At 39.1% G+C, this 26,318-nt stretch overlaps 1 protein-coding gene across 2 annotated transcripts; it reads right to left on the bottom strand.

The window, feature by feature from the left end:
- Positions 1 to 333: 333 nt before the first annotated feature.
- Positions 334 to 26,163, bottom strand: INTS7 (integrator complex subunit 7). 2 transcript variants are annotated; one of them, XM_017811778.1, is made up of 20 exons: positions 26,053 to 26,163; positions 25,789 to 25,918; positions 24,844 to 24,990; positions 21,901 to 22,038; positions 21,383 to 21,429; positions 20,688 to 20,887; positions 19,169 to 19,291; positions 16,579 to 16,696; positions 15,526 to 15,660; positions 14,856 to 14,953; positions 13,968 to 14,207; positions 13,144 to 13,281; positions 12,223 to 12,429; positions 8,482 to 8,676; positions 7,580 to 7,683; positions 7,119 to 7,187; positions 5,900 to 6,032; positions 4,545 to 4,643; positions 3,574 to 3,759; positions 334 to 2,645 (listed from the first exon to the last, which is right to left on the bottom strand). In XM_017811778.1, the coding sequence occupies exons 1-20, from the start codon at positions 26,141 to 26,143 to the stop codon at positions 2,358 to 2,360; spliced, it is 2,886 nt and encodes a 961-aa protein (XP_017667267.1). In that variant the 5' UTR covers positions 26,144 to 26,163; the 3' UTR covers positions 334 to 2,357. The 2 variants fall into 2 exon arrangements, with proteins under 2 accessions (XP_017667267.1, XP_017667268.1); XM_017811779.1 differs by lacking the exons at positions 25,789 to 25,918; positions 26,053 to 26,163 and adding an exon at positions 23,387 to 23,522 and having other exon boundaries at positions 2,358 to 2,645; positions 24,844 to 24,955.
- Between the last annotated feature and the right edge of the window lie 155 nt (positions 26,164 to 26,318).

Below are 26,318 nucleotides of genomic sequence, written 5' to 3'. Positions count from 1 at the left end.
GATAAAACTTCAGGCCATTCCCTTGGGTCCTATCACTGGTCACCACAGACAAGAGATCACAAGGAAGTTTTGACTGCAATGAGGTCTCCCCTCAATTTCCTCCAGGCTGAACAGAAGAAGCAAACTCAGCCACTCCCCACACGGTTTCCCCTCAAGGCCCTTCACCACCTTCATTGCCCTCCTCCAGATGCTCTCCAATAGCTTAATATCTTTCTTATATTGTGGTGCCCAAATCTGCACACAATATTCAAGATGAGGCCACACCAGTGCAGAGCAGAGTGGGACAATTCCTTCCCTCGACCAGCTGGTGATGCTTTGCCTGATGCCTCCCAGGACATGGTTGGCCCTCCTGGCTGCCAGGGCACTGCTGACTCATATTCCCCAAGTCCCTTTCCATTCCCTAACCTGTACAAACATCCAGGGTTGCCCCATTGCAGGTGTAGAATCCAGCACTTTTCCTTGTTGAAATTCATACAGTTGGTGACTGCCCAGTCCTCTCATTTGTCGAGGTCTCTCTGTAGGACCTCCCCGTCTTTGAGGGAGTCAACAGCTCCTCTGAGTTTTGTGTCATCTGCAAACTTGCTTAGTATCTCCTCCAGTTCTGCATCCAAGTAATTTATGAAGATGTTAGATGTTACATGTACGTATGTGTGCATACACAGGTATATGTATACACACACACACAAAACTATAGGCATAGAGCCACAAAAGTGGGGACAGAAACCACCACTTTCCCCAGTCAGCTTGAAAGGCAGTGGTAGTTTCTGCCTCCTGCCCAAAATAAAAATCAGATTTAAGAAGGATGCTGGTGAATTTTTCACCAACTTTGTGAGTCTTCTATTTCAACCTTGCATCTCAATTATCTTTTTTAGTTATGATTACAACCTGACCAAGATATTATGACATCTAGCGTGATCCCTTCCATTTTATTTTTTTTGGTTAGTCTCAAGCCAAAAGGAAGAAAGTTGATTTCTTAGGTAACTACTATGGTAAAACACAGAAAAAAATTCTTCATTCATCTATGCCAAGGAAACCCTAGCTTACAAAATTCGTTATTATATTCTCTGAATATAAAGCAGGCAAAATCTCTAAGCTCCAGCCAGCTTCTACAGTGTAATCAATTTGAACAAATAACATATAACAAATATCTTAGGAATTTTCCGAGAAAATAACAATGAAAATTTCTGCTGCAATGAGGGGGATCCAACAATTTACTAAGTGAAGTCTATAAGAAGTGCCATCCCTCCTCCTCTTCACTCAAGTGGGTTCTACTTTTCTGCTGATTGAAAAGCAGAGATTATTTATGAGGACCAGGTGAAGGTCATGTTATGTGATCTATTGCCTGTGAGTCTGAAGACAGACAGAGTTTCAACATGAAAACTATGTACGAAGCAGTGTATTTCCAAAATTATTGTGAATCAATTTCTAGTATTGGCAAAAACCTCTTTCAAGTTATACTGCAAAAGTAACAATTAAGATTAGCAAACTGGTCAAAGAGTACACAAGATGACAAGGCTTTGGTATAGAAGATTCCTTTTAAAAAACAAAGCAGTTAAAATGAGTGACCACTTGCCAGTTAATTTCCCTCTTAAAAGAATACCCCCTCCCCACCAAAATGAAAGGCTTCAGAAATACAGATGCATGAAAATCTAAAAACAATGTAGTAATATTTTCTCTATCATCTCAGAAACAGTCACTGTTCCCACCCGTAAAACTCTGCCTCTTGCAGACCTCCCCAGACAGCAACCCCTCAAGCAGTCTCCTCCCTCTTCAAAGACTGGGTATGAGAAGTGAGCTACAAATTTTTTTCTTCCAGATGCATGCATTAAGTAGTGCTGATGAATGTAATAATACACATACAACAGCCAAATACTGGAAGCTGCTATTAAAATGTCAGAAATAAAAGTCTCTGGATATTCCTGCCTATTCCTTCACATTAAAAGATACAACCTTGGTATTACACTCAGTTCTGTACAACTAGCCAAAGTGTTTACTGATGTTCTGTAAGCCTAACATTAGAACCTATGTACTTCAAAAAATGACAGCACAGAAAGTACACAGTCAAAGAAGCTCTTAAGTGTCCCCTGCTATCATAGTTTGTGGAGCCTGCTGGAACAGGTTTGTAAACAGAAGTTAAGAGATCAGGTAGAAGTTCTTATAGTAAGAGCACAACTCCAAATATGAACAGCTGCCTCTGCTGAATCGAGTTCAAATTTACCCCAGATAATTTAAAAAGCAACAAATTGGCATCTGGGGCTTTCTAGGAGAAGGTTACAATTGTAGGTCTTCCAAAAAAAAAAAAAAAAAAAAAATTCCAAGAAAAACTGCAATACCAGCTGACCAGTCACTTCTGGGGATTAAAATCGTGAGTACGCAGTTCTTTGCTGTTGCTGCTGGGACGGCGGCTGTCCTTGCTGTTGCTGGAGACGGACCTGCTGGGAGTACGGATCCTCAAGAGATTTAACAAAGATAGTTGTTTTAGGCCCGGTTTTCCAGACAATACCATTTGAATCTATTACAGAGGACTCTACTGTGATGTTGTGGGTGCCAAGTATCACGAAGTTTAACAGAAACTGAGTGCTGAAGTAGTCGTTGTGTGGTTCCACCCTCTGCTCCATTTCATTGGTCATGTTGTCAATAGGAATCTGAGAACAGAGATGGTTAAAATGTCACTTCATATAAACCTGTCAAAAATAAGTTTTCTGCTCTCCATTTGAGGGAAAGAAAGAAAAAAGAGAGAAAATTTTGTCCTCAATTTTCCTAGACCAGTGCATGTTTGAGACAGCTTGACACGCTTTTTTATTGATGACCTTTTATACCTACTCACAGAAGCAAGGTAGCCAACAAGTTTTTCTACCTGAGGTTCTAGTTTTCCACAGAGTAATACAAGTCAAACATTACACACTTCCTAGTTCTGTTTATCATAAGCAACTAACCTTCCCCTTTTCCCCCCCCCTCAAAAAACCCCAACCAACCAACCAACCAACCAAAAACCCAACCCCAAAACCCACCAGAACAGGCCTTTCACCAAATACCACACATCAGCAGAACCTAAACTCCAGGCATGCAATCTTTGATAAAACTGTTGAGTTAAATTTAATATGTATCTCCTCAGATGCTCTTTAATTTGGACAGTCTGTCCTCATGATTTCCATAAACAAAATAAAAGAACCTTAAAATGATGGTAAGTTCTAGAGACTATGTAGTAGAGAATAATCTGCTCCTGGGTTTTTTTGTCCTGTGGAGTTCCATACGATATATACCTAGGTTGAGTTTTCCTGATCTCAAGCAGATGCCTAATGACTTGTTCTGAACATCACAAAGCCTCTTTCTTTGGAGGAGAAGTTGTTTTTAAAATGGTATTGGCATATAACAGATTTGAAAATCCCAGATCCCTTCCAGGCACTATGCCTGGCTCTGGCCAGTGCTCGAATGTCAACTGTCGGGAGTGAAAGAATAACAGAACCACCCATTTGTTTCAACCTGAAAATTCTGCTAACCAGAGTCAAACAAAAGAACATGAAAACACAGCAAAAGAGCTTCAGACTCCTCCTGGCTCTATTCTATCCATACCTTATAGTCTTGTCCAGATTTGCTCTGCAGCACTGAAGAGACATTTAGACAGACCGATTGGATTTTGCGGAAAAGGCCTGGTTTAGATCCGTGCTGAACCACTCCTTCCACCTTTAGGGCCAATTGCTGATTGTTCTGTACTGCTATAGGTTCTGCTGGGTTCCTTGGAGATGGGGATAGAGCAAGCTGAAACACAAGTAAACAGACCAAAATGTAATTATAAGCCTCCAGAAAAGCAAACACAATAGAAGGATGAAACAGGACACCTTCTTATAGAAAAATTTCCAAGGAGAGGTTCGTAAGAAAACCAGCAAATGGAAAAACAGAAATTATCTGAGACCTTTTGTTATATTAACTAATAAACATCAGCAATACCAGATATTGTGTTTATATCAGTTTCATTTACTATATTTCCACAAAAGGTATGGAGAAATCTTCCCCCAAAACAGCCACAAGTAAGTATATTAAGCTGAACAAAGAAGTGAAATGCAATAAGAATAAATATAAAAAAAAACTTAAGGCTTTCATTTTTCCCCCAAAAAAACGAGGACTTAAGTAAAACAAAAAAATATGACCATAGTCATATATAGTCATTCTTGTCAGTCAGCTGATACATATCCCAATTTTCTTCAAAATAGTAAACCTTGCTTTTTAAAGGAAAAGCTGCCTTCCTGGGACAAGAACATTATTTAGCTTTGCAGACTCAGAATCAAGAAAAATTCCAGCAACATTTTGCCTTTAAGGCTTTGCAACCAAAGAACTGAATCCTACTTATCGAAGTCCCAGCCTAGTGGTTCTCAACGACCATACATGGTAGTATTCAATTTATTCCTAAGAGATAAACCCAAATGCTATTTGCAGTTAAGTATCTTCACTAAAAATACTGAAGCTTTGTGCCTTCAGTAGGGCTTTTCTCATGAAATAAAGACTCTGGAAAGAGAAATTTTAGGCCATATTTGAACAGTACTTACTTTGATACTTGTAGACTGCAGCTTTTGGAAAAAGTACCTTTGAAATGAAAGGGGCACCTTCAACAAGGCAATGACAGCATTGCACAGACAAGCTGTATGCTGCAAGAAACAGAACCAGAACAATTGAGAAGAAAATATCATTCACAGCATAGGAAAAAGACACATACTCGAGGTACTGAAACAGCAGTAATTTCCACTAGAAGTCCAGAAATATATTAATACAGTCACAGAATAACAGCCACTATGATGACAGTGATTACATTCAGCCTGTTTATGTTCTGCTTTTTATGAAGAAGGTATTCTGCTCTGGAAACAACAAGGAGGCCAAGAAAAAGAAAAATACAAATCTTTCCAGTCCTAGTGTTAGAGTCAGCAGAGCAGGATCTGCTTGAAACACTCGTACACAAAACCACACAAACTCCCCTCCAAGCAAACAAGACTGGCATCTATCAGAACTTAATACAATAATTAAGTTTTAAGCCTCTTGACCACTCTTTCTTTCCCTGCTGCACTATACCACCCTTCTGGCTCAGATGAACACAAGCAGTGTGTTCAGCACAAGCTGCTGAAGCCACGCAGCTGCCTTGGTACAGAGCCAGTGACAACTAGAGTTTACAGGGTTTACCTTTGCTACCATTTATGGGACTCATTCTTCAATTCTATTTTGAATTGGTAAGGACTGTTGAATTTAGAAGCCAGGCATGATAAATAAACTACCTGGCTCCCATTAACATGCACTTCAGTTTTATGATGTTCACTAACAGTAAAAGACAGAACCACTGCAGCCCTGTAAAGGGGCACATTATCACCTGGCTGTTTGCACTAAGCACACTTTACCTCGTGTCCTCTGATGACCTACACTGATAAGACAAAGGATACATTCACAAAACAGTATTGTGAATGTACAACAACCAACAGCTCTGGGACCAAAGCTAGGCTAGTGCTGGACCCCCCAGCACTGTGTGTGGTAGGGGGAGAATTCCTTCACAACAAGAGCATGAACAGAGAGAACGCGCTTCAGTGTTTGAATGTGAGTGTGGCAAGAGGTCTGACAGAGTTGACAGTACTTTCAGTTATCTTATCAGCATCTGCTATGCTCTAAGTATCAGAATTTTTAAAAGATTATTTTTAATCATACCAGTAAGGTTACAGGTGTTTTATCAAAAACATTTTTGAAGTATTTCTGAAGTAGTGTGCCTTTGTAGAGACCATTTGTGCCAGTAAGAGGTTGTGCTAATTAACTGAGCGTGCTTTTTGGTTTCTTGGCCATATGCCCATAGATATATGTATGGAGTTGCCAGGTTTTTAGAACCTTTGCCTATAGAGTATACATTTAAAATAAAACTGTTACTTGCCAGGTAAGACACAGGAGCATACTTCCTGTTGAGGGATTCCACTTCCTCTAGTACATGATTAAATACAGACATCATTCTTCTTTCATATTCACTTTCAACATGAGCTGTTCCATTTGAGCTATACTCCTGGAAACTAAAAAAATAAAACTTTTTACTGTGTCTAACTTACTTTCCTCATCATAATCTGGAAGGCACACTACCAAACAGACCCAACAAGACCATCCTCTGTTACAACTTGAAATCCATTAAGGGATATCTTTCAAACTGTTTACTCTGTTTCTTTACTATTTTTTTCACTGTAAGACTTGCTCTTTACATTTAAACCCTTCTAAACTACAGCTTAGCCACCACTTTCTGTCCCCACCCTCTCTCACTTGAAGCAGTTACAGGTCTAACAGACTCAGCATGCCTACTTCCCCTGGCTTTTATTTAAGCCTGCAGTGTTTATAACATTTTTAAACACAAAGAAAAGCAAGAATGCCAGTCAGAATTAAGACTAAACCTGGAAGTTTATAATCTCACGACTTGAATACAATTCCATCTCCTAGACACCCAGCTTCATATGTGTTTGATTAACACACCTTCTAAGCGACGCTTAATTCATAATGAGTAGTACAGTCACTTAGGATGCTCACTTCTATTGCTCACTTTGTGATTTACAAAATCACTAAGAGGCTTTATCCACAGTATTTTCCATTTAATCTCAGCCTGGGAGTTTACAACAGTGATTCAATTCATGGGTACTTCAATGTGATTTTCTAGTGGACATAAGTTCACTGTTAGAAAAAGAATCAGAGGTGATGGATTTTCATTAGAAATTTGAACTAATTTAGTGCATATATTTTCACAACTGTGAAGGAAGCTAAGGTGCACTCACAAGTGCAAGCAACAGGTAGGGGAGCTAACACAGGATGACACAAGATAAATGAGGTGGTTAAAGGAGAGATTAAAAGTCTTTTTTACTTTAATGCAAGACTATATTCAAGACAAGTCCAGTATAGTGCTCTCGAGCAAAATCAGTGCAAAATGCAGAACTCAAAACACAGTCCCCAGCCTGCCAGGTATAGCACAGAAGCAACAGATCCTTAAGCCTGCCCAAAGTATAATTAGAAGGGTCTACCGAGAAACCTTTCCGAACATTCTTCCAATTCCAGCACTTAAAGCTCCAAGGATTTAGAAATAATCAGAAAAGGAGCATGAAGTTAACTATCAAACCTACCTTGCAGATTCTGGATCCAAAATCAAAGCTTCTATTGCATGTGAAATCAAAAGGCAGCTCTGCTGTTGTCTGATATTAATACTAAGGAGCTGAAAGGCTTAAAAAGTTGGCACCTAAAACAAGAAATGCAGTGTATTTAGTGGCACTTTTTCTTGTTTCTCTAGCTTTTGTGAAGCAATCCTACAGTCATTACTTGTTAAGTAAACATGGAGCAAGAACTATGAAATTACCAAGTCTTGTGCTGCTCCAATTTTTGTGTAATAAGTTGTTCATAAAGTAATTCCAAACAATAGTGTGGTAATGTTTATTTTCAAATAGGTTTAAGCAACTGGTACATAATTTTTATGTTATTAAGTGCTTCAAAATGACTTTGTGGCAGTCTACAGAAAAGACAATTGTTAAGCTTCATGCTGTCTACATGAGAAGGCAAGTGGACAAATTATAAGATATTAAAAGGATACAGTTCTACATTCCTTAGAGTTGCAGAGTCTGCATCAAAAGACGACTGATACAGATCTCCATACCGTGTAGCCAAGTTTCGGAATTCCTCCATTGAGTGTTTCATCTACAGAGACAATGTTACTAGTCAAAAACACCAGTCAAAGGAAAACAAACAAAACACCACACATTAAGAATACCAGTACACTATAACATACAACACTGAAGGAATAAGGTAACACACTCCACCAAAATATATAAAGTTCTTGCTTCTTCACACAGATGAAAATTACCAAAATGACAGACTGTTATCCACACATTAAGCAGACATTTCTCCTGTAACAGAACACCAACATACACTCCTTGGGTTAAAAACAAAGCAAACCAAAAGAACTCCAGCAACAACCTCCTCCATTCCCTACTGGTAAATCAAACTGCTTTAGCTTTCAAAGGCTACCCACTGATTCCTTCTTGTAGACTACGTGCTTTTTAGAAGCAAACCATCTTGGTGTTTTTCATGGTATCGAGGCAGTTGCCAACACTCACCAAAAGGAGTTGCAGTACGATCCTAAGGTATATATATTCTTCTGCAGTGTAATCACAGTATCTGAGGTGTTTTAAGACAAGCTGTGAAAGGCCTTGCTGCAAGTTTGAGCGGCTCACTACATGCACATCCTTGGAAGCTGTGCGTGCAAGTGTACGAGAAAACATGCGCACACACTCAGCTTCAGAGTATGACCCGCTACAGGCAGGTCATATTAACAGGACAGGCATTTTTATAGCTACAGGTGAAAGTCAAGGCCCACAATTCAGCAAAACACTTCACTGCTACTTTTTGTTCTTTTGAAAGATACGACTGCTGAGAAGCAAAATTGGTACCCGAGTCCCAAACAGAACAGTGTGAGAGTGGAACAAGAACACGTGCCTGGTTAGAGATGCGTCCACACCTTTGGAGATCATTTCCTGATGTCATAGCAATCGTTGTGGCAATAGCTGGTGGTGGGCTTGTTTTTAGGCTGTTGCAGGTACAAATAAGTTGAGAAAAAGCTTGCAGAAGGTCAATCCTGAGTTTCACAAATCCACACTGAAAGCTCAGAGGATTAAGTGGAGTACTAGCAGCCTGAAACACAGTAATAGCAATGTTGGCAATCTAGGTCAAAAGCAAAAAATGATAAAATAACATTGCAGTGTCACTGAACTGTCTCATCAGACAACTAAAACCTAAAGTTCAAATTCTAAGAGCTTTTTTTAAAACTACATTTAACAGGTTTGTTCAATTTAAATCATACTAAATATAAATGACACAGAAGTTACATAATTCCTAACTCATATTGCAAGCATCTCACCCTTTTAATAAATGTGACTTAAGCTGTTACAGTGCTATTAGGGCACATATTTCCTCTTTTTCCAAGGCCAAGTCATAAGGCTTCAAATGACATTAGCCCAGATAGTCTTTACTGTAAGAGAAAGTACATTGAACTGGATGTCAAACAGAAACACAAGGACTGAAAAAGTGATTCTCTACATCAGCCAGAAGAGAAAGAATTGGCTAAAGTTACCCAGAGCAAGAGGAAGGGGTGATCACCTTCAATTTTTTTGGACTGTGAAATGGATGGGAACATTATGAAAGCCCTGAACCTTGCATTTGATGAAGGCCAAGAGACAAGATCCAGGGATAACTAAGGACAGTAAATAACAGAACTCCAGGAGGGTAGACAAGCCACTATTATTTAGAAAATACAGTTCTGTGAAACTTTGCTCCCTAAGAGCTTGTATGACTTGTAGAAGCATCTGTGACAGCTTAGGACACCCAGGAGGGGCTAAATTTGAGCACTCAAGGTTTGATACTACTTAAGCCAAAAATCCACTACTTATTTTTCTTAAACTCTTGGATTTTGAGAAGAATACACTTTTTTCTTTGCAGGGGGGGAGGAAAGTCATCTGCAAAACAAAGCACTGGGACTTTCTCTTACTCAGAGGATGAAAGTACGTCAAATTCATGCATATCTTCCCCAGTGCTTCTTATTTCTCAGCATGTCACTTCTGAAAGCAAGAAGTTGTAAGCCATCCCAAAACCTTACTAAGAACCATTTCTTTGCTGGCAGAGAAACAGTTAACTAGTGTCTCACAAAACATCACGTCATCTGAGAACTGGCCCACTACTGATTAAAGTGAGGAAACATAGCTGACTGCAGCCACTTTAAACTATTGAGCTAGATTTCAACTGAAGAAATAAGATTATTTCATCACTTGAGCCACTCAGCCTCTCTTATCTATCACTTTGCTTTTGCACAAAAAAAATCCCTTTTGAATTGAAAACGTTCAGTTTATTCTGCAGGGGTAGTTTCAGAAAACCCTCTGTGGAAGAGGGTCCACTGCACTGTAATTGCTCTACAGAGACTACACGCTTTTAAAGAGAGTAAAGTACCAGTACTTGTATCAGAAAATCCAGACATTTTTAGTAGCACAAATGGGACTTGATTCTTGTAAATGGAAATACAAGCTTGTCTCATTAATACTGCAATTACCTTATCTGCTACTCATATAGCCATGGGCAATAAATGAGTCACAATTCTTTTTTAAAACTGACAGAGTTCTTTAGCTCAGCCAAGTTCTTTGAACACCATCACTTGCTATCAACATATTTGGAATTAGTGCCACTTAACCAATGGCTGTATGAATGCTTTGTTCAAGTTTTGTATCTTCTCTAGATTACCAGCAGTGAAAAATAAGCACAAAGCTTCCAATGAGACACATGTTCCATGCCAGAAAGAGCAGGTCCTATTCAAACCTTTTGATAGCTCTACAAGCAAATACACAGCGAGATGGATGAGGACTGAGGTCAATATGCTCCATGACAAGTCCCTGTCCTCCCACATACAACTCTCATCCATAAAGTAATGGGACTACTTTCCCTCAAGCACACTAAGTCAGATGTAAGAACATTCTGCATGCAGCAATGCAAGACAGCTGTATGTGTATCAAGGAGGAATTGAGAAATTTTCCGACAAGATCAGACACTGTTTGAATGCTTCATCATTGCAAAACTGCGCTGACTAAATATCTGCAACAGATTTACTGGCAGTGTTTTCCAGCTACAAAGAGGAACAGCCACACAGGATTCATCATACACATCGCTGGTTTGTGGTATCACCAGTGCTGAGTTGTGCTCTGCACTGAAACAGCAGCAACAGTAAATCTGAAGTCAAGGGGGAGAGACAGCAAGTCTTCAGCAGCAAGACTATCGTGCACTCTGTGCACTTTGCCCCCCTTTGAGTTCTACAGATGCAAACAGCAAGTGGCTCCTTTTACAGCTGATACACTCAAGCAGGTTGGGAAATTGTCCAGAATGATGCAACAAGTCAGCAACAACCAGCAATAAACCCAAATTTTCTCTCCTCTAACCCTACAAAACCTGTACTTTCTCCTCTGGACCACAACCACTCAAAAGGAAGGTTCTGCACCCAGAAAAGCACTATGTGCAGCATGCAGGAAGCGAAGTCAGCAGAGACGAAGACAGGAACCCTTCAACAGAGAAACAGTCCCAAACTCTAGGGAGAGGGTAATTAAATTCCTGAATCACAGAATGACTTATTCAAGCAAGTTATTTTCCTGCCTGTATTAAATATTTACATCTAATTAGATGAAGTCCTCCCCTCAATGTCTTCTCCATGCTAGAGAAATCTTGAAATGCTGAATTAAAAGCCTTATTCACTCAGCCAACAGTTAAAGACTTCAGGAATAATGGGTCTTTCAGAGGATAACAGTGTAAAATTTATGTCCTTTCTGCTTATTCAGGGACATTTTATTAATAAATAGTAATATCTGAACTTTATTAAACACTTATATATGAATTGTCATGACCCAGACAGTGCTGGTAACTAAAAAAAGAGGAAAAAAGCAGCTTTGCTGAAGATACACAAAGCAAACTGTCTGTAAAGATTTCTTCATGGAAACTAAAATACGAAATAAAGCATTGTGTGAAGCTGGATCATCTTTAGTTAAGAAGCAACTTCACAGTAAGAACTGAAGGTCCTTATTCATTAATCCTTTTTTTTCTTTACATTCATAGATGTGGTATTTTTACCACTTCAGAGAAGCAGAAAAGTATTTGCATAAAAGCAGGTACCATCTGAATTCTGCCAATTTGATGAAGTTGAATTGTCTTTCCTCCTCTTTCTAAATTGGTGTTGCCTTGTTGTTAGGATTCCACAAGATCACACTGTCAAATACAAGGCAACATGAACTCAACAGGAGGGAGGAAGACAATTAAATTCTTCTCTATATTTTGAGAAGATAGCAGCCAATTTAGACAAATTCCCAGGTTTGACTATTACAATAGCTTTTATTCAGCCAAGACAAAGAGTGGAAAATTTTAAGTACTGTAACTTTAAACGAGATCTGACACATGTCATGTGATCTGATCAATGCAGGAAACGAAGGGTGGGGGGAAGAAGGAAAACCAAAAGTAAAATCTAGCTAATCACACTTGGCTGAGCTACAGGATCTTTTCTCTGAAGATGCAGTGTTACTTCTCTGCAGTCATCTCAAAAAGAGTCTGGCAGATGCTGTACATCTTTTAAAACTTCTCAGAGATTTAAGAACAGAAACCAAACACATGCTGCAGTACCCACAAACATCACCACTACAGTAGATGTGTGCTGACCGTCAGTGATGCTATTCCTTTGTGATAGGACTTTAAAGCTTCAGCAATGCAAGAAAGTGCTGAGCTGTAGTTGTCTTCCTGCAAACCTGTCAGACACTGTTCTGCATGGGAGAACTCCTTCAAGCTGTTCAGCCAGAAGTAGAAGTGTTCTGAAGCTACTTGAGTCAGCAGGCTTTGATACAGTTCTCTGGCCATGTCATGGTTGCCCTGTAATGAGAAGAATGTTTCTAAACGGGGATGTGAAAGAAGGCTGTGGATTTCTACAAAACAAATACAAATAAAAAAACTGTAACATCTCCAGAACTACTAGCTTAAAAACAGGACAGTCAAAGTTTTTTCAATCCTTTGATCGTGACAATCCTAATAAATAAAAGCACAAATCTTATTTTATGGAAATATCAGCCTGTATATACTAGTTATTTACACAAGATAATTCAATAAGATGAGAAACAAACATTGAAATTTACTTTCACCTCAGCATCTCATACTAGGTTCTGTGTAATTCTAATCCCAGCTGCTAATTTACTGAAGGGAAAAGGGAAATAGGATCTTTTTCTTCCTTTCTTCACATTGAAGAAAGAGAAGCACACATCAGGATGACCTGTATCACCTTCTAAAGAACAGTCAGACAATACAGATTAAGTATGTGCTCAAGAAAGTGCCAGGCCATTACTTACTTCCTTCTCAAATACTTCAAACACACAAGTGAAAAACCATTCTGATTGGATCAGTGTCCTAAATGGCATATTTCTGAATCAGCTTTCCAGGGAAATAAGAGAGAAAGCGATTTCTACTCCCCACCCCCATTTATTTCCTCCTCCCAAGTCCTACCATTTTCCTTATTTTCTCATCCAATTCAAAGAAATCAATAGCATCCCTCCAACCACAACAAACCATTTTCCTCCAGATATTTTCACTTACCATTCTGGAAGCCTGCCTGGCTATCCTGTAGGCTGTCCATCCATTGGAGGCATTCTCAAGCTGCTGTTTGATAACAGTTTTGATTTCTGTGGACAAAGCTTTCTGACTGGAAACAAATATCACTGTGGCAAGAGAAACCTAATAGAGAGTGGTGGAGTGAGGGAGAAAGTTATATTTCGGTAACTAAAGAAAAGAAGAAAAAAGCCAATTCTGTTTTATTTTGGACTCAAAACTACATTGAAGATTACACATAAATTTTAACTGCAAAACTTTTCTGAGTCATATCTTTTAAGTAGTTACAGCCATCCCAGTATTTCTTGTAGATCAAAGTAACTTTCATTTAAAGAATCTTTACTCTCCCTTTTAACTGAGATATTTCAAATGCTCCAAATAAACTAACAGAAAGCTTGTAATTTCTTTTTTAAAATTCAAATTCTTTTCCAAATAGATGTGATGAAAGCATTTTTCTCACTTACAATATATTAAGTCATTTTGCATCAGAGCACCATATATAAATGGAGCTAACTGCCATTTTGCCTATAACCATTACTTTGGAGATACCCCAATAATTTCAATAGCCAGGTTTGTCTAAGCAGTGCCACCTGCTGGAAAATCTAATGGAATACACTGCTTAGTTCAGCTCCATCTAGGAAATAGTTCTACACTAAACGCTGAGGTATGTAGTCAAAAGTTAAAACAAAACTGAAAATAGTGGCTATAGATTGGCACATCAACCTGGACATGACAAATGTTTTAGCTGCCTTTTTAAATACAATTCATCTACAGTTGTTTATACAGACATTTATCTACAAGGGAGGCCTTACCAAAAGTTCCTGTTTCTTATCTGTGGCAGATTGTCCAATCAATTTATAGAGGTCCATTAGGTCTCCTAGGATCCCATCTGCTAGGACAGGCAGCTGCATGGCAATAGCTGCTAAACAGTGGCACATGAGAATCCTGGCATTGTCCTGGGCACTCTGCAGCTGCGTCAGCAGGGATTCAACCACTGACTGGCTCAGGTGAGGACGGCACTTGACCAGCTTCACCATACAAGTTAACGTGATCTGCAATTCACACATTCAACGGGTACAATAAACACCATGTCTACTCAAAAATAAAAAAGCCACGCACGCTTACTTATCTGCAACTATGACTGCAGAAATACAGATCTGGCATTTTCAAAACCATGTACTCTACAAAAGATAAGATTTTTCTAAGAGCCCAAGCCTTTGTCCCTGAGCTCACAGCACAAAAACACATCACATATTCAAGAAATGTTTATAGTCTTTGTCAGACCACCAGCCTTTACAGGTAAATAACTAGAAAAACTACTGACAGCAGTTTCTGAAGTGGGAAAATAAAAATAATAAAAGCCTTGCGATCACGTACGTTGCATCTCCATCCCCATAAAGCAAGTTCTCTCCAAGATCCTTTTGTCCTCCAGAGACACCTCCATCCATTGTTCATGTTTAATTGCAGCTGTTCCTCTGAGAACAATTCACTTATTCTAGAGCTGAGAGATGGTGCACTACAGCTGTGCTCAGTTTCTCTAGAGCTCTGGACTCTGATTATGGGCAAACCAGAAAAATCTTCATTTCCCTCCAGTTTGTTAGGCTTCCACCAGAAAGGATCTGGTGCATATCGGCCACTCTGTTACATAAGATGTTACTGTAGCTTACAGCTGTGCTAGGGGAAGATAAGAGTAATGTCACCTTTAAGGTTGCTTGAGCTCCTGGACTGTCATCTTGACTACAAAGAACAAGAAGAGCTTCTAAGCCAAAAACTGCATCTTGCTCCAAAGGCAAAAGATCTACAAAAAGAAAAGGAGAGTTAGCTTGTTCTCTATTCGGTTTTCTTACCACAGTCAGTGCAACGCTTGCAGTGCTGTTGCAGTCATGATAGATAAATATCTCCCTAATACTTGGGCCTTACCTTACTTTAGAAACAAATCTGCCATTCCATGTCTCAGGTAACTATTCAGCAGTCACAGCAACTGTGATACTTGTAAAGCATGCATAAACCTATGGACTAAGGCTTCTGAATGCTCTGTTAATCTTTTGCAACGAATTTTGCGCAAACTGTTTTCAAAGGTTGACAAACAATTCACTGGTCTTACAGCAAAAAGGAAAACAAGCATTTATTTAGCACCAGTTCTACTATGCCCAGTAATTTTTTCTTAATTAGACAAAGATGGAATCTTCCCAATCATTCATAACATCATACAGAGTATTTTCTACTAGATTATAGTCCCCATTTTCCCTAACCAGCATGAAGGATCAGACAGATTTACAGACAGGTTCACAGACAGGACCAGTTAATACGTGTTAAGTGCATAAGCGTGATTGTAAACAGACCCACTTTGTTGTCCTTGCTTTCACTTACCTTTGTCCTGACAAGAGGCTGATATATTAGTCAGAATTCTCACACCATGAGCTGCAATGCCACGGTTAGTATGGTAACAGCACTCCTGTGCTAGTTTTACTAAATCGAATGATCTTGCAGTTGTAGTTGCTGTTCCTAAACAAAGACAAGGCAAACAGAACACAAAACTGCACAGTCCATAAACATAACACAGATCTTTAAGTACATTTCTACGAAACAACTATATTGACTACAGATTTTTTTATGTTTAAACGATAGGATGAAAGTACACTACAGCAGTTGGACATGCATAAGAAAGAACATTTGGGTCTAAAGGTTGATGTTTCAGGACTCAGAGAAATTTTCAGGACTCAGAGAAAATATTATGTCTGATTAAAAAAGCTGGTGAGCATATTAATTATTCAGACATGCCAGAATGACTGAAGAGAATGTATTTTTTTTTTCCCATTTCTGCAGTTGATGTAGTTGGGCTTATAATAGTCATTAGGGTTGTCTGGCTTTCAGGAAGAATAAAGAAAACAGTATGATGATAATTCTAAGAACAAGATACCTTGAATCACTTTTAAATGTCTACTCTATTTCTCCAGAATATTGTCACAAGGCAGAAAAGTTCACCTGGTATTGCTGCAGGTCATTGCCACAAGAGTGGCATAGCTTCACTGTACCTGGATAACATGCCAGCCCACCCTCACACCATGAAGCCTCCCTGCTACTCAAGAACTATGGTTTCAAAGCACCTCAAGCAGAATGCAGGTCAGCCATTTGAGAGGCAACACACTGATTGTAAAATAAAGAAATGTTGAAGACTCAAAGGTAAAAACCCCTTTCATATACTATAGGACCCAGAAAACAGAACAAAATCTGAGACCATGATTATTCAAGGGTATACAGCATCCTATTTAAAGTTTACATGTGATAAACACAGTCTGACTCTCAGTAGTATTCTGAAGTTCAAAAATAGTTTAAGAATATGCTACAAAGTGTTTAGACGCAACTGATCATCAGTAGAAAACCAATCTACTAGAAATGCCAAAGATAACTATCTTTTCTTACCTGGAGCACTGCTGAAGTATTGTTTAATGGCAATGGTCCCAGATAATGTGGAAAGAACAGATAACATGCCCATTTTCAAGCTGTCATAAGGAGTGTGAAGAGCAGATTCACAGAGTGCCTAAAGATCAGCAGGAAAAAAGATACAGAGATAAGAATTCCCATAAGCAACCTGTATTAAAAATGTAGTTCCACTTCTCTGAAAAGTTTTGAGAATCAAAATTTTCCTACAGAAAATACTATACTAAAATCAAGCAACTGTTCTAGAAGACTGAGGATCTGGCTTGCAGAAAAGTGACAGTGGGTCTTTCTTATATGCTATGAAATATCAATTATAAGTCACTTATTAATTAAAAATCAGTGGCAAAAATATTATCAGGTCTCATTGATCGAATACTACACAAGATTTTAAGACAGTTTCTCCAGTCTTAGAGGCATACTGATTATTTTGCCTTGTACCAATCTGCAGAGTTTTATGTAAACACACACCTCTGAAGAGCAAAGTTTCAAAAATCATTTCCTTTACCAGTACTGGTGTCCAGCAGAATACAGTTCAAGTTCCTTGATAAAAATACTAAAGTGTATTTTATTTTTAATTCAATTATAATAGAATGTGCCATCATACTTTTGTGCCTTGCTTTTTTAGTCAACAGAGGGACAGTAATATGAGATACAAATGAAAATATAAGTATATTCTGCCTCAGAGAGTGTCAAAGCTGAATGATAATATCCAGTAACTGAATAAAGAAAAACAACAACACAGAATTAGTTTCACAGAACAAAAAAACCTCAGTGGTGTTCTTATCAGGCATATGTATGGTGTAAGGGTTACATTCTAAATACATCTGTAATTTGTACCAATTAGTACTTTGTTAATCCATTGAATAGTATGGCATCAGCAGACAGAGGAAGAGACAATGATTAGTGTTGAAAATGAGTCTCAATGTCTCCCAAGACACTGATGTTTTACTCCAGTGCTATTAGATTCCCTCTCAGAACTTTGAAGAATGTCAGGAGCACAGAAGAATTAGCAGGATGGAGCACAGACTCCTGGTTACCTCTGCAGTCAGAAGGACTGCTCTAGACATCAACAACAGCAGCTTCTAAAGCTGATGTCTACAATTAGTGAAGTCTCCACAACTCAAAGACCAAGCTTCCCATCTGACAGACTCAAAATGCTGAAGAAACTAACCAATTTTTGTTGGTAAAAAGGTACAAGAAGCAGGTCTTGCCACAAGAAAAGGATAGTTTGTTCCAGTCCCTGTTTTATAAACATTACTAAGTCATTTAAATATATAGAGAACAAATTTCCCAACTCCAAATGTTGACTTTATACTTCAGAAGGCAGAAAAATTCTTATTATTTCTGCACGCCATTCAGCAAGCAGATAATTCAGACAATTAGTCTTGTTTTAACCTAGCCACTGGTTTAGTTCTGATATCAAACTGCCACTGGTTTAGTTCTGACATCGATGGAACTTGTCCCTGTGCATTTCAAACACTGGGACATCTACCCTAAGACACTATATGAAAGCAAAAGCCATGTTATCCATGTCTACTCCTGACCAGACATAATGGTATAGAGTAGCATTTTGACTGCAAAGAATCCATAAAACAATTCCCTAAAAATACTTTTCTGGTATTAATACATTATGAAGAACAAAACAGTTCACTTAAACAAAAACCTCTGCACGCTCCAAATCATCATCTCTAAGAATCAAGGGCAAAGCAGAACATGCTTTATTTCTCACATGATTGTTAACAAAAACCCACACAGTTTTTCCTCCCAGCTGCCTTATGCTCCAACAACATAGAACAAAAGTAGCTTCCAAGGGTAGCAAAAGCAAAGAAAAATGACCCAGAAAAAAGTAGAGCTGTAACCCTCTGCCATTAAGTTCTTGAAATATTTACTTTTCCATTAATCTAACCCAAAGTTATTTTCTACAGTCATTTCTACCAGAAAAAGAGAAAGACAAGGAGGAAAAAAATATTCACATGCAACTGTGATTGAAAGAAGGCAGTGACAGTATCTACAATATAACAATAGTTTCCCCAAAAAGCACAGGTGCACTATAAACACCATCGAGGGTCTCATTCATACTACGGGAGTCACAAGGTTACTATTGAAAATAAGCCATTAATCCTAAGAAAGTAAGTCAAAATGACACTTGTCCTTTCAAGTATATCTTGCTGGATGACAGGCTTTGACAAATCCCAGAGACTCTGTGTTACACGAAAGCATTAATAATTACTCTATATTTTAAGATTAATATAAACATTCAGCTCTCGTGTCTATTACCTCAGATCAGTTTGTCAGATGGAAAAGTTATTTCCTTACTGTAAAAAGGCCTACTACATTACCCATGCCTTTCCTCATCTTTAATACTTCAATTTTGATCCTTATGTGCCAACTTGTCCAATAAAGATATTCTACGAACTGCTCATTAATACTTGGCTACTCTGCTTGGCACCTAACTGAAGGATATGGAGATGCATGTTCCTCCTTCCTTTACCTCCCAAATTGTTCTTCTAGAAAGAACCCTACAACTAATTGGAAAGTTTCATAATTAACTTTAGCTTAAAAATGTATAAACCTGAATATTTTCTCTGCTCCATGTATGTGGTGTCTTGTTGGCCAGCAACTTCAAATCCTGGATGGCAAGCCTCTTCACAGCCTTCCTGGGGTCATTTTTCAAGTACTGCAACAAAAGTTGGATCTACAACGAAATAAATTCATTGTTTAAGAGATATGCTACTAGAAGGAAGTCTTTCCAAAAGCACTCTTGAAGAAATATTGAGCATACTCAACCAAAATTAACTTGTCCTATCTGTCTGATTGCTTGCCACGTGGCTGTGAAGTCACTGCAAGCTAAAACAGTCTGGCATTTTTTACCATCCAGCTCTCTTAGTTCATGTACCCTTCTCTACATAACCCTGTGTACCTGAGAAGCCTCAAGATATGTTGCAATGGTCAGAAATACCATAAAACATCCCTGAGAAACTCAGTAAACACCTTATACTGTTGTAATTATGCTGCTAACCAGTATTCTGGGCATTTGATGCTAATTTGGGCATCTGTGTGATCTGCACTTAACAGATAGCAAGACAGACATACCTTGTATGTCAGCAGTTGCAAAAACAACCCCCAAAACCCCAACCAAACAAAAACAATCCCTACCCACACCCTCTGAAGCATTTATCTCAATTTAAGCAACACTTGCCTGCATGTCCTTTATTGTGATCATTGACTGCAGATTTACAAACATGGAATAGCCAGGACATGAAAAAGCATGAACCTCCCCACCATGACTACATCAGTTTTAAGCAGTATTGGCTGCTGTTGTGTTGCAGAAATACAGCCTAAATCTCCATGCTTACAGCCATTTAAAAGAAAAAAAAAAGCAGCACATTAAGTGTTCTAATGCTGTTTCAGTAGACTGAGATTCGGTACTATCAAAAGCATCCTCTGAAATACAGAAATGAGCCATAACAAAAGTTTCAGACAGATCAATGCTATTAGTCTAACAGTAACAGATACCAGCTTTCCACAGCTGTACAGGACTGAAATAAAGCAAATAGACTTTCATGACTACTTTACAAGGATTAGTGAGATGAGTCTCAAGTGTCACTGTGTTCAGATCTGCTATATAAATCACATCCACAAAGCTCATTACCAGAGCATAAAAGCATTGTACTTTTCCATCACTGCTTTCCCATTACTTGGTGTATAGTCCTAAATTTAAACAACAGATTCAAATTCTCAAAGTTCTTCAAGAAATACATTTTAAATGCATTCCGTGCTACTGAAATATTCATTTGCTTGCATGAAGGAAAGACAAAAGGCACCCCCACAACACAAGGCAATATACAGCAGTGAAAAGTGAAGCCTGGCTTCTACAGCCACAATGAAATGTTTTCAGAAAGTCAGGGTGTTTGCTTTTCTGAATGCTGATCGATCCTAGTTGATTTCAATCTCAGTTGATTTAAAGAAAGACAGGTTATGATCTGTAAAAAAGGGTTAATGTGTTTGATGGGGTTGTCTGGAAACAGAACCATCTAGAATTTGAATTTTTTTCAAATGAACTTGGTACTTAATGCATTAGGAAGAATCACCTGCTTAGGAATGTCAACCAAAGAAGAAGCAGCAAGCAGAGTAAAGGTGTGCAGAGTAACAATGACCATCTTGGTAGAGGGGTAGGATGTCACCAGCTGCTGGAGCAGCTGCCGGGAGCTGGAGGCCAAGCTGGCATCATGATGCATGTGCTGCAGAATGGGGATCAACTTCAACTTCAAATCCACGGGTGTGGCCAAACCTGCCACGAGGAAAAGAGACAGGCAGAGTGTCAGTCCTTGTACTGAGGGACACAATATGTCTACATTGCCATCAGTGCTGAATGCAGACTGTGCAGACACATGCACTGGATTCAAATAGCTCATCTCTGGGACAGGTGTGTAACAACAGCAGTATCAAGCACTGTCATGGCTGTTTGAGAAAGCTGCTCCTTGATTCAGTGCAGGGAGCACACATATTAACTCATCTGAAGCAACCTGTGAGAGTCTATGTAAGTTTATTCACCTACTGTAGGTAAGTTTTTATTCTGTACCAAACAGGTGCTTCGAGAACTTAGATTTTAAGAGGACACAAGAGCCAGACATTAGATTACTGGTTAGCTAATTTAATTTAAAAATTGGACTTATCTGAGTACAAGGGCAACAGCATTCTGGTATCTAATAGATAAATATGAATAATAAAGAATTTTCAGAGAAATTAAAGCTTTTCCCTTTTATCATTCAATATACACATGTACCTTGAATCATCTCACTGATTTTATTACAAATTCCAACAGCAAAATCCCTGTAGAGAAAAGAAAGTACCAGGTGAAATGAAAAACCAAAAATTAAGTAATGAAAATTCTAAAAATTACATTTAAAAATCAACTGAACATTGTGTTTTAACAATAAAAACATTCCCCAAAAAGTGCCTGCCAAGACCTAAGTCTTTTCAGAAATTCTGCACAAGGGGATGATCAAATGATAAAATGGAAGTTTTCAAAAAAATGTGGCAAAATGACAAGCAGCACTACATTTTGGTCTCTAATATAATTTCTGTAAAATAATCCTTGATTAAAGCTGCTATTCCACTTTGAATTTTCATATTTATGAGCTTTCCATTTTTGTAAAAACTAACGTTAAACTTGTATTCAGGTTTCTCTACAATATTATTATTGTACATAATTAAATGTTTTGCTATAAATGACATTGTTATCACTAGAGAAGGAAATAGTAAAGTTTGTGAATGAGTTAATGAAATTAAAAAAAATCTTACTTAGACTGTGCAGAAAAGTTGGCAGCAGCAAATATAGCAGCTTCCACTTCCACATTATCATGGGAATCCAAACTCTGACGAATACTGTGATGTGCATTCTTCCTTTCTGGAATAATAGATGCCATGCTGCCCAACATCCTACAGAAATAAATCCCAGAAAAATCAGGAAGAACGATGTTCAAGAAGAAACGTAAGATGAAACCTAATAGAAATGTAAAATGACTGGTTAAAACACTATTTTTTTCTATAAGTATGTGTGCTCTTCCACACCTATTACAGAAACAAGCAAATGCTAAAAGTAGGCATATAATTAAATGGTAACAAATTTTGTCATGAGGGTTATGTCAGTGGTTTGATAAAAACTTAATTACATTATGATACCTCTTATCTTGAAATTGTACAGTGAGAAACATACCAAAAATTCTTTTAAAATTAAGAGTGCACTATGGCACCAGGAATAAGCATTTTTGAGATGCTTTTACATTCAAGCTCTGATATTAATACAACAGATTTAATGCTGAAATGTCCTTATGGCTATTTTCAGAAACACATAAAGAACACCATGAGATATAAATTCAAAAATGTGGTAGTCTAGGGCGATATAAAAACACATTTAGAGAATTACTAATTTAATTTCTACTTTTTCTATCCCTCTTCCTAATTAAAACTTCAGAAGTAAGTACAGAAGTAAATGTCTGAACAGTCATAAATTTTAACCACATGCTATGAAAGAGAAGTTTCTACAGTAGTTACTATGATCAAGTAATCAAATATCTGACTTTCATAATTTGTTCCTAAGATCTTTCACTGATGTGGGATAAGGTTATTAGCAGGAATAGTGCAATACCTTTTGTGTAACTGCTAACAAAGTTGCAAGTCAATTTATACTTTGTTATGAAAAGATACCCTTCAGACATATTTAGCATAATCCAGTTAAAAGAAAAAGGAATGCAGGGTGGTAACACTGATGGTAATTTTAGCAAGAGTTCTGTGCAAGTATTTACACACACTTATCTAGCAATAAAATTTCACAAAGTTTTGGTTTAGCAGATCTTTCTTTCTACATGTTCTTTCTTACTGACACTATTCAAGGACAAAACCAAAAGCCATTTTGATGTTTCCCTTGATGCATCCTGTGAATTTATTAGTAATTTAAGTATTTTTTCAAACAGACTGGATTCCTGGGACTTCTATCAGTCTGCTAAGATAACTCTCAATGCCAGCCAACAACTGCAAGCATATGTTAGAATACTACAGTGGAACTACAAGAAAACATGTAGTCCCATTGTATTTAACGATTTCTGAGACCAGAGCATGAAAGCACAATCTCAAATGAAATACCAAAAGAAAAAAGAAGTAGACATATGAGCTAATCAATCAAACCCGTTAATGCCTCCCCATCTTTCAACAGTGAAAGCAGTAACAGTTCTAAATGGAGAGAAAAAAAGAATATAAAGGGAAAAAGAGAAGTGCTCTTCACATTCACCTGCACAGGGGTTGGAAGATGCACAGAAGATGCACTTAAGATGATGATGTTGAACAGTGCTGGAGACACAGACACCAAAGCAGCAGGACAATGACATTAAAGACAGGTTTATTTTATTTGTTTTCCCATTTGATTCCTAGGAAGTCCAAAGCAATCAACAATACAACAGCACTTCCTTAGAAGTTATTGATCAGACCAACAAGCAGTAAACTTCTAGGACAATGATGAACGAAAAACAGGTGCAAGTATAACAAAGTTCGCATAAGCTTTGGTTACTAGTTAACAAAAATTATTTTGACATGTAAGGAAGCACTTTCCTTTTGGTCCTGGTGTAAATATATCATAGGCAATATATGATATATTGCATATGGCTACTGTCTGGGTTATGCATACAACAAGGTTCAGTTTTCTTCTTGTGAGTACACAAAATTTCAACACTACAAATTCTGTTTTACCTGAAGCCATCCACAAAATTCTCTCCATCATACATGATTAATAACCTTGTTCTTCTGATCACAGATCTTTATCATTCACCCCCTTTAAAGACAGATGTCTTTGCTTTTAACTCCATGAACAATGTATAAAAAGCCTTCTATATTTCATTCATAAAATCGTAGAACAGTTTGGTTTGGAAGGGACCTTAAAGATCATCTGGTTCCAATGCACCCGACATGGGCAGGAACACCTGCCACTAGATCAGCTTGCTCAAAGCCCCATCCAACCTCACCCTGAACACTTCCAGGGATGAGGCATCCACAGCTTCTCTGGGCAACCTGTTTCAGTGCCTCACCACCCTCCCAGAAAAGAATTTCTTCCTAATAGCTAACGTAAATCTATTCTTTCAGTTTGAAGCCATTCCTCCTTGTTCTATCACTACGTAGACGCCCTTGTGAAAGGTCCCTCACCATCTGTCTTGTAGTTTCCCTTCAGATACCAGAAGGCTGCAAATATGTCATTCCAAAGCCTTCTCTTCTCCAGGCTGAACAACCCCAATTCTCTCACCCTTTCCTTGTAGGGGAGGTGCTCCATCCCTCTAATCATCTCGGTGGCCTCCTCTGGACTTTCTCCAACAGGTCAATGTCCTTCCTGTGCTGGGGAACCCACTACTGGACGCAGTGCAGTGCTCAAAGTGAAGTCTCACCAGAGCAGAGTAGAGGGGCAGCATTCCCTCCCTCAACCTGCTGGTCAGGCTGGTTTGGATGCAGCCCAGGACACGACTGGGTTTCTGGGCTGTCAATGCACACTGCTGGGTCATGTCCAGCTTCTCATCCACCAGTACCCCCAAGTCCTTCTCGGCAGGGTTGCTCTCACCCCCTTCATTCCCCAGCCTGTGTTGATATCGGTGGTTGCCCCAGCTCAGGTGCAGCACCTTGCACTTGGCCTTGTTGTTCCAGTCAAGCACAATGATAATTAGCTACAGATATGAAGTAAATTAGGATCATTTATGTAATACATACCGGAGTGTAATAGCCCGAGCAACTGGATCATTGCTGTGAATTACTGAGAAAACTCTTTTGACAAATTCATCCACATTTAGGATCTTCTCCAAGTGCTTCTCACTCTGCTGAGTAACTTTCAGCACACACAACCTCAGGAAGTTGTTCCTATTAGAAAATACACACATTTCTTTGTCAGGCTATTTTATAACAAAAATTCAAGGACTTGAAAAAAAACTATTTTAAAACAACTTCCGAAAGAAAATTAAAACGAGGAAAATGTCTATGCTTCAGAAATGTTTGAGTAGACTGATGTAATACAAAAGAGACTATTAGTACACTAGTGTTTTCTTTTCTAGTTCTGGTAGTGTCAGATTTAGGCCCAGTTCCAGGGAAATGAACCAGCTGGCACCAGTGAGGAGGGGTGTAAGTAAATGCCTGTTTTGTGCACACTTAGGGATCCAATTCTTCTAGAAAAACACATCCAAGACTAAGGCAAGAGAACTTAATTGCCACTGTCGGGTGTGAGTGAATTTCTTTCCCTTCTTGGAGACAGCAGTGAAGATTCCACTCAACATTTAACTTTGTAACTTATTCCAAAGTAGCTCCGATTCCATTAGATACATCACTTAGACAGCAGGCACTTGGAAAAGCTATACTTTGAGCTTTGTTATTAACATTGCATGACTTAGAGACAAAATTTGCACATATGACCATTCATCTTTTTACAAATTACAAATCTGAATGCGCCTGTGAAGCAGACCTTACACCAGTGAACTTATATCAGTCAGGAAGGGAATCCTCAAATCAGGACAGATGAAAAGGAACTCTGTCATTGATCACTCACAGCCACTTAAGCCCACGAAAGATGGGGAAAGCAAACCTCAGTGGAGCACAATCTGTCCCCAAGAGCGAGTCCTACCGACCGGAGATTTGAATGGAGAGAAACTCACCGATGGCACTTACCCCACTCTGAAGACATCAGCCAGCTTTAGGAACGCCGAATTGATGAGAATAGGGAAGGGATATTTCTGGAAGAGCCTGGGAAAACGAACGACGGCTTCGCACTGCTCCCCCAGTTTCCCAGACCTGAGGCCTAAGCGAGACAACAGGAATTACCGCAGATACCTCCAGACCCAGATCCTCCCTCCGCCCTCGCTGTGGATAAAGCGGCACAGCGCCAAGCTCCCACCCCGGCCCTGCGACAACCCCGAGCCCGCGCGGCCTCACCTTTGTCCAGCTCCATCAGTGCGGAGTTGGCGTCCAGCTCCTGCTCTCCATAGCCCGCGTCGGCCAGGAACGACTTGGCGCTGGACGCCATTCCTGCCCCTCGCCGCCAGCCCCGCGCACGCGCACTCGCACTCCCGCCGCCGCGCCATTCCCGCGCAGGCGCGTGCCCGCCCCACCCACTGCGGCCGCGGGAAAGGGCAGCCCGGAAGCCCCGCCCCCCGCACCGCCAGCTCCCAATCAGAGGAGGAGGGCGTGGCGCCTCGCGC

Source organism: Lepidothrix coronata, unplaced genomic scaffold (assembly GCF_001604755.1).
Source record: "Lepidothrix coronata isolate B3197 unplaced genomic scaffold, Lepidothrix_coronata-1.0 Scaffold33, whole genome shotgun sequence".
NCBI classification, from domain to species: Eukaryota; Metazoa; Chordata; class Aves; order Passeriformes; family Pipridae; genus Lepidothrix; species Lepidothrix coronata.
Note: the sequence above shows the minus strand (reverse complement) of the source record. Positions and strands in the feature narration are given on the sequence as shown.